General features: G+C 43.6%; 3 protein-coding genes across 7 annotated transcripts; 1 reads left to right on the top strand and 2 right to left on the bottom strand.

Moving 5' to 3' along the window:
* Positions 1 to 375: 375 nt before the first annotated feature.
* On the bottom strand, positions 376 to 1,341 carry LOC120647115. The gene has a single exon (XM_039923744.1). The coding sequence runs from the start codon at positions 1,049 to 1,051 to the stop codon at positions 665 to 667; it is 387 nt and encodes a 128-aa protein (XP_039779678.1). The 5' UTR covers positions 1,052 to 1,341; the 3' UTR covers positions 376 to 664.
* Positions 1,342 to 4,782: 3,441 nt separating this feature from the next.
* Positions 4,783 to 9,679, top strand: LOC120647114 (polyadenylate-binding protein-interacting protein 7-like). Of its 5 annotated transcripts, XM_039923739.1 has the most exons (8): positions 4,849 to 5,046; positions 5,206 to 5,286; positions 6,115 to 6,728; positions 6,803 to 6,888; positions 7,529 to 7,922; positions 8,020 to 8,090; positions 8,431 to 8,555; positions 9,052 to 9,679. In XM_039923739.1, exons 3-8 carry the CDS (start codon positions 6,134 to 6,136, stop codon positions 9,326 to 9,328), a joined length of 1,548 nt encoding a protein of 515 aa, XP_039779673.1. In that variant the 5' UTR covers positions 4,849 to 5,046; positions 5,206 to 5,286; positions 6,115 to 6,133; the 3' UTR covers positions 9,329 to 9,679. The 5 variants fall into 5 exon arrangements, with proteins under 5 accessions (XP_039779676.1, XP_039779672.1, XP_039779674.1 ...); XM_039923742.1 differs by lacking the exon at positions 5,206 to 5,286 and having other exon boundaries at positions 4,783 to 5,046; positions 8,434 to 8,555; XM_039923738.1 differs by lacking the exon at positions 5,206 to 5,286 and having other exon boundaries at positions 4,783 to 5,046.
* A 388-nt stretch (positions 9,680 to 10,067) lies between these two features.
* On the bottom strand, positions 10,068 to 12,894 carry LOC120647113 (proteasome subunit alpha type-6-like). The gene is made up of 8 exons (XM_039923737.1): positions 12,724 to 12,894; positions 12,519 to 12,613; positions 12,272 to 12,353; positions 11,291 to 11,387; positions 11,149 to 11,207; positions 10,937 to 11,019; positions 10,733 to 10,828; positions 10,068 to 10,436 (listed from the first exon to the last, which is right to left on the bottom strand). The coding sequence occupies exons 1-8, from the start codon at positions 12,797 to 12,799 to the stop codon at positions 10,284 to 10,286; spliced, it is 741 nt and encodes a 246-aa protein (XP_039779671.1). The 5' UTR covers positions 12,800 to 12,894; the 3' UTR covers positions 10,068 to 10,283.
* Positions 12,895 to 13,860: the final 966 nt, after the last annotated feature.

Below are 13,860 nucleotides of genomic sequence, written 5' to 3'. Positions count from 1 at the left end.
CCATGGATCGTATTATCCTCCATACTCTGTTACTAAAGAAAGAATTCACAGCCTGTAACCAACACTTACAGTTGCTAGTTAATTTTGGAACCTAAGATACATTGTACTAACTTAAACAAATTTTTGCCGTGTGCTACATGCCTGCTAGATTTGACGAAGTCTCAGTAGTATAGATCTGAAAATAGTTCGTGATTTGTCTGAAAAAGAAAAGTAGGTCCATGCCTCTGGCTCTCTGCGCCTTTTGAGAAAATGTATACACCAACTACTCGTATTTGTTCCATTCTTACCATGAACCAAAAAATGACTCTCACCTTCAATCATCAGCGTTGTTAACTGCTAACGCGTGTAAAATCTACAATTTGGGTGAATTTGTACTAAATAACATGTAATAAGTAAGATGGAATTCTCCCATCTTGTAGCTTTTTTATATATGCAATTCCCTTCCCCCAGCCCTTCTCTTTCCAAAATTTCTTCCACACCTCCTCGGACTTTTTACAAGGACTGGAAAGTTTGCAGCATTTTGTGCGAATTAAGCATGCAAATATTCAGAACTAAAATGTAAATTACCAAGCACATGGAAAGGGAAAAAAAAAAGACCAGCGCTATTGCTAGCTTGCTAGCTCCGCCTGCAAGAACAAATCTTCGATCCGTCTCAGGCAGGCGGTCATGAGGCCTCCTGGAGCTCCACCACCACGACGGCCTTCTCCTCCTTGGCGCCCGCGTTGCGGAGCAACCGCCGCACCGCCGCGATGAGCCGCTCGGCCGCGGCCGGCGTCCGGCGCCCGTCAAGCGCCCCGCAGAAGGCGGCGTGCCTCGCGATCGCCGCCTCCACTTCCAGCTCCGATCCCCCTGCCGCAGCGACCTCCTCGCTCACGGTGTCGCCGCAGAGCCCGCACAGCCAGCGCCCGCCGTACCGAGCGCGCACCCCGGCCGCGTACGCCGGCGTGCACTCCTCCCTGAGCCCGCAGCACGCGCACACCTCCCACTCCTCCACCTCGGCCGCGGCCACGATGGCCGGCGCCACCTCTTTCCCGGCCGCCGCCGCGGACATGAGGGAGAAGCCCAAAGAATTCTGTAAAAATGAAGCTGCTTGGTGGGCGGAAGGAGAGGGGGATCAGAACTGCTCTGCGAGTCTGAAACTCTGAATCCACCAGCGGAAGGACATGGAGGTGCTACTCGCCGGTGGTGAGGGCGTGGGGGAGAAGGGGTGGATGGACCGGTGGTTCGTCCATGGAGGAGGAGGTGGAGGGCAGCGGAGCTGCGATTGGTGGAGCAGCTTGGTCTGTGGGGGTTGCGGCTTTGTATTCGGCGAGCTGGAATGGGGGGAGTTCAGTGAGGCGGGGCATCGTCGTTTAATAAAATGGCGGGAGGAGGGTGGGTGTGTGGGGTTGGAGTGGGTCCCACAGCCTTATGATTGAAGTGAGATTTGCTTGGGGGTTTTGGCGAGCTTTGAGTTAGAACCGGTGGCTGCTGAGCTGGCAGTGACAGCGATGCATATTGGTACAATGGGTACGCCGAGGGTATGTTTGGAGGAGGAAGTTACGTGCTGAATTTTAGTAGTACTCCCTCCTTCCCCGTTTATAAGGCATGGTGGAACATGACACGGTCTTCTAAACAACACTTTGACCATTTATTTATCATATATTATATCACTTTTGATTATAAACTTATAATCATTGTAAAATATATTTGATTATGAATCCAATCATATGAAATTTGCATTATAAAAATAAAAATTTAATAGTCAAATTATTGGTCAAAGATGACAAAGTTTGAATCTTGATATACGTGTATGCCTTATAAACAGGGAAGGAGGGAGTATATATTAGCATTTATGCACATGCTAAATTTTTTTAGTTTTGATAAAAGTTTGGCAACCCCATTAGCACTCCCGTTTGGAGGAGCTAATGTTAAAATTTATACTTTTACCCATTAGTATTTGGATCCAAACGGAGCTTAAGTCTCCAAATCTCAACTCATGGTTGTTAAATTCCAACAATACTCTGGTCTATATGGCTAACTTGTACCTATTTGATGTTGTATTGGTATCCCATTCTTATCGTAAAAAGGTAAAAGTGTCTTTTTACCTTATAATGGCGAATTATGATGTGCCTTTTCATATGCTTCCTCCTTGGGAAGCTTTTAATGGTTTGTGCATAAATCAGGTTCTGGCTGTATGATGTGTTGGAACTCATCTGCTTCCTGTTTTCTCAGAAACACAAACACACACCCATACTGCCCCTGCACCACATCATAAGATGTTATATTTGGTAAACTTTCTGTGTACGCTTAGCCCGCACCTTTCGATTGCTAACCATAGAATTAAACGAGGACCTACGGTGGGAACAGTAGCTGGTGGTGCCACGTCAGGAGATAAGCTGGCATTAGATGCCAGCACTGGACAGATATGTGCTCCACCACAGCACTGTGGTGCTGAGACGTACATGCACCGGCGCCGATCTGGACAGCAACGGGCCTACTTGCCTTGCTCTTTTATGCCCTCATCAAGTGATCTTGTGGGCTAAAAGTTCTGAAGATTATAACATAGCAAATGGGGACAGTACAGGTGACTCGAACATTAGTAGCATAAGTGAGTTGTGAGTATTCTCTATTCTCGGCTGTTCATAGAGCTGAGCTGTAAATAATTTCCTGTAAGAAATGATTATATGATAGGAAGTGATTTTGTGGCTAAAAGTAACTATAGTGATAATTTAGGATAACTATCTGAGGAATTGATCTTTTATGTAAAGTGGATCAGGATAAGCTGTTTTTTTAGCTCCCAACATCAATCTTTGTATATTTCAAGATTACCTCATGGAATCACTATCCTTATGAGTTACAGTTTGGTGGAGATTTCACCGAAATCACCGTGAACTTCCTTGAGATTACTTCAAGTGTTCCCGTGCTCCATAGGAAACACACACATATGCGCGCGCGCACACACACTCGCCAAAAAAGGCATAAAAATCGATAAAAAAAGCTATAAATGCAAGCGGACTCTAGCCTTGAGCTAGCTCATTATAAAGTGGAGCTAGCAACCACGTTTCAAATTCGCGAGTGCACAGGTTTAAGCGATCTCATATGGCTGGGGGGTTTAAAACGCTATTTTTTTAATAAAAAAATGCAAGGGTCTATATTCATTCAGAATTTGGTATTGAACAAAATTTGTACAAGAAGAACGACAAAGGCAAATCAGTCTATTTGTAGGTGCATGTCGTAGAGTGTGGATCTAAATGAACAATGTAGGCGACCCAATTCATATGCCTATTTTATCTTTCTTTTTTTGTTTCACCTTGCATAATTTTTAACCCCAAAATTTGCATGAACATATCCTTATGTCGTTCAATTTTTCATGTGCTTTTTTTTATGGTTTTTTAATGGAGTATAGGAGCGCTTGATGTGCTCGGACTCGGAGTGCTTGAAGTGTTCTTGAAGTTCCTATAAAGTTATGCTAAGAGGCCTTCATTGCCTTTTTTTTATATATGGTATGACTCTGAAAATTATAGTTAGGATAGCTTTGAGCCAGAGTAAATTGAGGGCATTAGATAAACGGAGTTTGTGTGGCAAATGTTGTTTTCTATGTCTGATATGAACAAACATTGTAGATTGTAAAATATACAATGACAGTTGAAGGAATCACAGCTTCAACATAGAGATTATAGATAAATATTTTTCTCACATATGTCCCCATACAAAGAATAGTGCCTTTGAGTGTATTACCAACTCGCCTCATCTCCAATCAATTAAAGACGAGTGTGATGTCTTGATTATGTTAATTGCATGGTAGTGGTACGCCATAATAAAATTAACCAAAATTGTCAACTTATCTCTTCGGCAGAAAGCAACATAAACCAAATTGTTTAAGTTTATTAGGCTCCAACAAATGCAAGCAAAGGCAGTACCTTTTCTACGAAATGGAATGGAAAGGAAAAACGCATCGGATTGACGGACACAAGGTCAGAGACCCTGTTTGTTTGTGTTCATCCTCGCAGGCGCAGTTGTACCGAGGATCCATACCGGCAGCAACCAAGAATAATTTCATCCGCAGGACAAAAGGTCTGGCAGGATTGGGATGAATTATTCGGCCCACGGAACAAGAAGATAGTGCGACGCTGCTAGAGAAAAAGGAAAACCGTCTGCCATGCGTGGGGCCCATGAGTCAGTCACGGTAACTTCAATTCAACAACCCGCTGGTGGCCCCGGGTCACGTCACGGGATGGGTCCGCGGCTTTCCTCGCGAGACAAACGAAACAAGGCACGGGCGCACAGCCGAACAGGAGACACCTCTCTCTAAGTATTTTCCAAGTCAAGTTCTTTTGCATCTTAAAAAAGCTGAGCTCCTTTCCGATGGTATTTTGGGTGCTCACGCTATACCTCGTATTCACTTAAAGAATTGGACACTAGATTCAATTTCCAGTTCATATTCAAGTCTTTTGATGTATTCATCCTTGTATACTCTAGAGCGGTCTATTTAATTGATTGAAATAATAATTAGCCAGAGGCATGAACATATGTTGAGTTAAAGTCTCGAATTTAAGATGAATACATCCACCAAAAGAAACCTAACTGATTGAAATATGTTCCAAACATAATCTTGGGTTCATAACCTGACCATTTATGAAAGTACATTCCGTGCGTTTAAATATAAATTTCAATTTGCTTGAAATTTGTTGGCAGCCATAATCTTGGGTGATGCCAATTTGGTTGCCAATCAGTTTGGCAGCTTTAGTGCTCGAAATGTTAAAAAAATGTGTACTTTGCAAACTAGAGAGTAGTACGAACGAAACAGGTGCCACAGAAAATCAATGTGGGCGTAGGGCGAAGGCAACAGGTGAAGTGTCAACGTGTGGCTGCAATCCGCCTCCGCACTCACTCCACGCACACGCCGCTATACGCGACGCCGCCGAGCGCAGCGCCGCCGGCCCCCCTTCTCCCTCTCCCTCCGCCCGATCCTCAGTCAGCTGCCGCCGCAGCGGCGCCGCTCCTCTCGCCGTCTACTGGGGGTGGAGATCCGTCCGGGTTTGGAGTAGCCTCGCTTTCGTCTTGGTAAGCAATCATATCCGAGCTTGCTTGGATGGATTCCCTAGTACAAAGAGCGGGCTTTGTTTGCAACCGAACCCTAAATTCCTTCTCCTGGTTCATCCAGTTAGTCGTAGATTTACGTGCTGCGTGGTGGCCTGCTAATCCAATCCGTCGTCTGTCTAGGTTCTTGTTCTTCTCCTAGAGCGGGCAAGATCACTGTAGGACTTCTTGCTTTCGTGGTACCCAATCAAGGTGCAGGTGCAGGTGCGGTCTGTTTTCCACAATTTCGGGGGTCACGTGAAGTCCACCCCTGCTTCGGGAGATGTTTCTATTGGCTCGCACCTGCACTGGCTTTTATATGTAGTAAAAGATGCTGCTTTTGGTGGTCTGTTGTCTTTGAAATTCCCAATTCATCGTGTTACTTTGATTATGGATGGTTAATGGGTGGGTGTTGTAGCGGTGCCAAACACATTTAGGTTCGAGCGGTGGTGAGCATAGTCTTCAATTATCATCTGGTGCATGGTGGTGATTGTTGGATCCTTTTGCTTAGTCAACAACGAACAATGGGTAGTTTGATGGCACATGTTTCCTAATTTCGCGGTGTTGTTTTGTGAACGAAATATTGCATTTCTAAACAGTCAATTCTTAAATTCGGCAGCCTTTTGATTGTACTAGATATCCAATATATAATAAAAAGCTTTTGCTCATAATTGGATCCATCAGACAGTCGCGGTTCTTGATCAGCTACCTTTGTTTACAGAAATGCCAAATATGAAACCATGATTATGCTTGTTTGAGAATGTATCCATCTTGAGTGATTAGGGATATTTAGCCAAGAAGCATAGTTTCTCTGCTAGGAAGGGAGAGGAGGAAGAAAAGAAGGAATGAGAGGAAAAAATGAGCCCCCCTTGGTCAGTCATGATGAAGGATGTAGTAAGAAGGCAGTGATCTTGAGTTTTCTTTGTAGTTCTTTAGTTTATAAGTTAGTTCTGCTTGAATGTATTGTGGTCATAGCCCTTTGCTTCATTTGTGCTTCTATGTTCTATTTGCAGAAATCTAAGTTCTCCTACCTTGCATAATTTTATTTAATAGGCACTTCCCCAACAGCAATATGTCCACAGAAGAGAGGAAACTGAGTATGCTAAACAAGGGCACTGCATTGAATCCAAATGCAGAGGAATTTGTTCCTTCATCCCTTAGATCTGTCAGTGATGCCTCCAGGAGATCAGATGCAGCTATGGTTGTCTCAGGGCCATCTAAAGAAGCCAGCACAGACCAGGCAGAGTCCATTATACGGAGCAATTCTGATGAAGAAGCACATCAGTATTGGCAGCAACAGCTCCCTGATGACATCACCCCTGATTTCAAAGTCCTGGGACAAGATGAGACTGCTGGACCTGACAGTCTTACACTCACAGGCCTGTCCATAAATGATGGCATTGGCGCTTCAATATTTTCTCCAAACCAGACACTGAGCATGCAGCACCGTGCTTCCCCTTTTATCAGGGACAAACTGAGTACACGCCCAAAGATTGAGTTTTCTGGCCCAGCTTATATAGACGAGCATTCGCAAGCTACAATTATGAGTCCGACTGCCAGTTCCATGAGTCCAACTGCTGCTCCATGGGTAAAGACAGTAAGGAATGGTGGACACTATAACTCAAACAGAAGGGATGTTGGTCACTACAATGGAGATTCTAGCATAGGTATGGTAATGATGTGTGAGTTTTTCTTTCATGAAGGTGGTCCTGTGAACCTAAGATTTTACCTATAATTTCAGGAGCTTCTCTGCACAACATTTCTGATGCGTATCATGGAAGCAGGCGCAGCTTAAGCTCGACTATGGATATCCTGAGTCAGCTGGAGGTCTGTTGCTCTTACTTTTAAGTGTCTTCAATTTTTCCTCTATTCTCTTTGTCTCAAGTCTTTCTGTTTTAAGTGCCTTCATTTATCCACTATACTGTTTCTCTCAGATAGCTCTTTTCAAAAGTTGAATATCTCTTGTTCAGAAATGTCATACCGCCAACAACTTGAGAATATATATGTGAAAAATCAGCTTAATACTGCACACCTTATGTATCACTTATGAGCTTAGTCACTTGAAGATTCATTTAGTGTTCTTCGAACAATATGGACTGATTCCTCTTAGAGAAGTTTGATCATTGATATGGGCTGATAACTCATGTGTTGCGCTGTTGGATATCTGTTAAGGTGTAGTGGAACTAGTAATTCAAATATAGCCGATTGGTTATATCCTAGCCTCCTAGGAGGCACTGAATATCATATCCCTTCCTCTTGATCTCTTGACGAAACTCTTCACTATGACTCCATATGATAACAAAATGGCTCATCTTTTGATATTCTTTCTGCTAACAAGATTGCATATGCCATATTTGCTGTTCTAACTTTGAGGCTTTGAGCATGCTTCATGGAAATGGTTATTATCTGTGTTTACTGCATGAAACCTCCTTCAAAAATTTGCTAAGTATTGTCGTATCATTAATAGCAGAATAAAGTTGATGGACGACTCAGTCAGAACCTCAGGTCACTGTCATTTGGACATTCAAGTCCTCCATCACCAGCATCATATGGCCAAAATGGTCTTGGAAACTATAGTAAAGAAGCTTTTGGTCTGCCAAACAGTCCGTATAGATCTCATTCAGCTATACTCGCAGACGATATTGTTTCACCCTCAACTGGACGTGAACATGTTTCCCTGGATGCTCCTAGAGGAAGGTACAAGACGACTAATCTGCCAGTTTCTGGTTTAGGTTCAAGCAGAGGTTCTCAGCTGTTGGGTGGCTCGTATAATGGGCATCATGATATCATCTCAACCAATGCCCTACAAAACATAGCTGGAATTCAGGCAGGACCAGCTTGGCTTGAAAATGATGCTGCAGGTAGTGCTCTCGACTTACAATATGCTTTTATGAACCGTTACCAAATGCATGTGGCATGCTTATTTGCCTTATGTTTTAAACATGTTTATGATGACAGCAAGTGCATATTTGGAACCAAAGGATGAAGCTCATGATTTTGCAAGCCTGCGGCATGCATTTGTTGAACAGGTAGATAAGCCACCCTGAGATGCTAAACTAATTGAATATTTCAAGCAAAAGTGTGCATGCTGCTTTTAATATAACTTGTAAGAGAATGCATTGTATCATCTTGAGCAGTCCTGCATTCTGTTTAGCGTTGCAATTTTTAATTGGTTTTGTATGTCAGATTTTCAGTTCAATTACGATCAGCGCCCCCCCCCCCCCCCCCCCCACCTCCTCTTGAAATTTAAGTCCAGTGGTTTTGATGTTTTCAAAATCGATTGCATGCCTTTGAAGCATGTCTTGGATTTAATTATTATCTATCCGATCGGTGAGAATTGAGAACTGTTCTATATGATTTAAATTTAAGCAGGATAGGCAAGCTTTTCTGACGGGCAGCAGCCCTTTAACAAAGGATCTGACATTGAAGGAGCTATACAATATACAGAGCAGGTTGGCTCAAGAGAAGGCTAGAGAAACAACTTATCGACAAAGGTCAGCTAAAATTTTTTAGTTAATGCCATCTATATACTAGATATATTGTGTAGGAAGTATAGCTTCAAATAAACCAGTGCTTGTGCTTTGAACACATCTATAATGCTTTTTGAGCTTCCAAATACTGAATTAGGCATACTTGTTGGGTGCACAACTGAGCATGCTATTCTCTGATGAGTCTTCTCTGCATTTATGAGCTTTTTTATTCAAATGTCATTAGGGTAAGGATAGTTGCCATACACAATATGCTTGTTCAATATTAAATTTATCAAAATGTGTCGATGATATTACAATTTACAGCTACTAACATATAGCTCATTGGCCAAGCCTTTTGCAATTATTGGATAGTGACTTTTGAACTAAAGTTGAAAACACACTGTCCAGGCTATTTGCCATTCTATGTCATGTTTTATAAATGGAATATCATACCTTAATTTATATACTCTAGATGTTTAGTAATGCACAAAAGGTAATCTATTTCCTATATTCACAACAGATTTCAAATGCCGGAGCTGCAAGGCCTCATCCAGGAGCAAAACCCCCCAATTGACCTGTGCGGCCTTCATGTCAGTGAGGCGATACACGTCCTCAACTACGAGCTCAACAACCGGAGGAAGATTGCGCGAACCACTGGTCGCCGACTCCAGGCCATCATCATATCCAGTGCCCGCACCCCTGCAAGGCTGACAGCTGCCGTCGAGCAGTACCTCCTGGAACACGGCCTTCAGTACACTCAAGCGCAGCCAGGCCTCTTCCGTGTCCTGCTGCAGTGATGAAACAGGACGGGAAGGTCTAGGTGATGTTCACGAACAAGATCAGATGAAAACGAAAAAAAAGTTGACTTGTACTTTTGTATATGGCAGAGGTGGCTAGCAGAATAGAAGCGTTAAGATAGCTCATGTAATATTCGTATATCAGGCTTTTTGTCAGCAAATGTATACATCGTAAAATTTGCGGGAGTTAGGGGATATGTTCTTTCAGACTTTCACAGTCGTTCACCCACAATCTTGGATGCATATCGTGCTGCAATATGCTTATCATCGTCTGCCTGTGATGTTCATAGTGAGGTTCCTCTACCTGCTGTAGTCACACTATTTTTTTTAATAATTCCATGAAATCCCCAATGCTGCGCCATCGTGAGACTGCAGAATCGGATCGGCATCGACCGAACATGATTACACGAGCTGCATGGGGCCGACTGACTGAGCTATTTTGTTTACATCCCGGAGGGCCTGACTTTTTCATCTAGAATCATACTTGTAGATCGTTTTGACAAATCTAGATACATTGCTAGCTTTTATTATGATATCTAGATTTACCAAAATAACATCTACAATTTGAAATAGGGGGAGTAATATTAATTGAAGAACTAAGAATAATAATTCTGGAGATCCTTTGGCTAACAAATATTGAGAGCCTGATTGGTTCACCATCAGAGCTAGAAGCCAAACGAGTTTCTTCCTGATATAGTCAGGCTATAAACGCTTTTAGTATATGCAACATGTAACCAAATAACCAACGTTCAGGTACGCACGCTATTAGCAAAGCATTGCAAATCCAACCACATAGAAAGATTAAGCAACAAGTACAACGGGAGGGGCTTGTTTTCAGTGTTAGACATGAAATGGTCCACTCAGTGTTCCTTTGCTGGCTATAAAATGAAATGACAAGTGTCGAAGCACAATGGCTCGGCAGTGTGACACAGTGACATGTCCAACATATGGAGGCTCAGTCCCGTTCACTAATGGCCGTCAGGTGCTGATCGATCTCCTCTGTTGTGAGCGCTCTGAAAACACGGTCTTCTTTCCTCACAACACCAACCTCGATCTCAGTGGCCTTGAAATCTTCCTGGAGAACTGATTGCAACGCAGAGATTGCAATCTGAAAAGCATAAGGCGAAGTTAGCTAAGAATAACCACCTCAACTTCTACAAGGTAGTTTGAAAATAGAAAATGCGAACAGGGGGGGCTGGATTGACAACTGAAGAATGAAGTATCAATGGCATGTAGATGTAGAAATTATGGCACAGCTACATCAATGAGCTGCATTACCAGCATTATATACAATTTACAAAGTGCATGCTAGTATCAGTACAATTAGTTGTTTGGACTACTACTAGGTTTGTGCAGCATGTATATAATATTTTAAACAAAAAAGAGTGCTTTGTCCAGCATTACCTGAACAGTTTCGTCATAGGTGAATTTTGGATCATCCTTCATTTTCTTCTCAAGAAAATTTATTGCTTCTTGCTCCTTAAGCCCGGCACTAGTTGCCTGGAAGAAAATGTCAGCAGATAGATTAATTCTAAGTAAATATCAGCAATATTCATTAAGGAAAAAGGTGGAAATTATACAAGGCAGCCTAATAAAATAGACATATACCTTGTGTCCAAAGAAGTGACCAGCAGGGTCACACTTGAAGAGTTGAGCATTTTTCTCTTCGTCATAGCCCAAGACCATAGCAACTGAAGAATGCAGCCAAAAAAAATGAACATGATGGGCAAGCTACAAGCTGCCTGAAGACACTAGAACATTGTAGCAGAACGACAACAGCTTAACGTAATAGCAAGCATGTATTGTGTGATGATACTAACCTACGCCAAGGGGTCTCATGTAGGCATGCTGCGTGTAAACTTGCGCTTTGTCAGCGATCCTGAAACATAAATCGCATAAGTAATGTTTGCTTATAGCTACTGTTGCACAAAGCACAAGCTTGAATAAGGGAAGGCTCGGTACCATTTCGCTAACACATCTACAGGCATCTCATAACCCCATTTGAAGCGAAACTCAGCTGCTTCATTCCTTGCTTGGGCAACCAACGACCTTGCATCAGCTGGGAATAAAACAACATCCATTACCAGTCAGAAGTACAACCAAACAGGGCAGTATGTGAAAACAGCAAGGCGATAACCAGCACTTAAGTAACTTCATGAGCATCCTTAAGGTAAAATACACAGTAACAGATTAATTGAGATTTTGAGGAAGGCCACTGCCTTTTACCATATTGGTAAAGGAATGTGAGGAGAGGCAGGGTAGGCCGAAATTGACATGGGAGGAGACAATAAAAGGAGACTTGTAACGATGGAACATACCAAAACATTTATCCTTGAATAGGAGTGCATGGAGAACAGATATTCCCATGCATGAACCTTGATTAGTGGCTCCTGTTGATTCTCAACTCTAGCCTACCCCAACTTTGTTTGGGACTGAAACGTTTTGTTCTTATTGTTGCTAAAGGAAGGATAAACAGATGTGGCATGCAATAAATAATTTCCATGATTACAAGTGACTGGACCTCACAAAATCATAATACACACTCTAGCCTAAAATCTTAAATTAGCATTTGTGTATTATACAACTAAAAAGCTTGGACTTCTAAATTGGAGCTTCAACCATCGATGACCATGGTGCGGCTCAAAATGACTGATTTCGAGAATGAACTCCCAGAGATATGCAGCTCAACTCAGCAAACACGTAGCATGGATAAGAAGCAAAACTAACATATAAATCCAACTTACTTTGACCTATCCAATTTAGAGCCAGCAATATCAACAGTCAAGTTCCACTGGCTTGTAGCATAATAGATATCTAAAACCCCGCAATTCGATGGAAATAGGGCAACTTTTCATAGCTGATGGCAACTAAAGCATAACTCCGAACATAACAGCCCTACTGACCATATAATGATGTGCACTGGAGCAGAATAACCAACCATACCTGTAAGGCCAGTGGCAAGCAATCCGACGAACTTGGTGATTGAGAACAGGTGCGTCACGCTCGTCTGATCCAGCAACTTATCCTGCACGCACAAGTCAGGGTCAGGTCACACAAAACAATCAATCCAACAGAACCCCGCAGAGAGCAGCAATCCTTTTCAGTGCAGCACCCCGCATCAGGGTAAAGAAACGAGGGGATCAGGCGCGAGGCCCCGAGCGATCGAGGCGAGCGTCGCCGAACAACTCACCGGCACTTTCTTCTGGGTGACGACGCATACGGAGTCCTCGCCGCGGACGCCGATCGACGTGACCCCCACCGACTTGACCGCCTTGAACGCGTACTCTGCGCACACCGAACGACACAGCTCAGGCGCCGCCGAACTCCCCCCAGATCTAAGTCTAAGCAAGTGAAAAGGAAAAAAAAAAAGGCTAGGGTTCTGGGGCGGCACGCACCGACTTGGTAGAGGCGGCCCTCGGGGGAGAAGATGGTGATGTGGCGGTCGTAGCCCGCGCCTGTGCCGCGGCTCATCTCGCCGGAGTCGGGGGTGGTCGCCGGAAGATTTGGGGAGTGGGTGCTGCGCTCCTGGGGACCTCGGGAACACGACTATATGCCGCCGCGGCTGCTCTTCTTACTCCCCAAGAAGAAGAGAGCCCGTTCGGATCCGACCCAGGCTCGACCCAGACGACAGCGTGGGCCCCGTCGGACGAGCCCGTTCGGCCCGTTCAGCTTGGAAAGGGCCATCAAGGCCTAGCACCAGTTCGAGTCTCCCGCGAGACGACGGCCCTTTTGATGCATCCCGTCCATCGGTACTCTGTCTCTCTGATAAATTTTTTTATAACTACTCCCTCCGTTCAAAACTATAAATCATTCCAAAACTTTTAAAAAATTAAATTATCTCAAAATTTGATCAAAATTATAGAGAAAAATATAAAGATTTATGACATCAAATAGGTGCACTATGAAAATATAGCTAACAAAGAATCTAATGATACTTAATTAGTATCATAAATATTATTATCTTATCATATAAATTTGATCAAATTTAAAAAACTTTAACTCTTCAAGATTCTTGGAATGACTTATAATTTGAAACGGATGGAGTATATAATAAATCTGATTCGAGTTGAGTCGTTGATTCTTCATACGCAGCAAAACTCTGATGTTTAAATGGTGATTTGTGCACTAGCGGAACATGGCGCCATGCGCCGGCCTCCAACACGGGTGAGGGGTGACCATCCTGTACTACGCGCCATGCGTGGCGCGGATGCTGCCTCGCCATCGTCGCCGACGCCGTCTGTATTATGCATTCGTGCACAGTTCGCTCTCGATTGAGCCGAGATCGGAGAAGACAGCAATGGAGTCATCAGCGGAAGCATGCCTTTTTTTTGGGGGGGGGGGGGGGGGAGTTGGCTGCGATTGAAAATTCAGCGCCAAATTAGCTGCAATCCTTACCCTGACTGCAGCCGTTTCAGAGTTGAGACCCTAACCATTGATGAAGACGGCCTTCGTGTGCTGCAGCCAGCAAGGTCTTCAGCGTGCAGAATGTTGCTGAGCTCGCAAAAGAGAAGAGCACTACTGAAGAAACTTGA

This window comes from Panicum virgatum, chromosome 9K (assembly GCF_016808335.1).
Source record: "Panicum virgatum strain AP13 chromosome 9K, P.virgatum_v5, whole genome shotgun sequence".
Classification (NCBI taxonomy): Eukaryota; Viridiplantae; Streptophyta; class Magnoliopsida; order Poales; family Poaceae; genus Panicum; species Panicum virgatum.
The sequence above is the reverse complement of the archived record's forward strand: the minus strand, read 5'-3'. Positions and strand labels throughout refer to the sequence as shown.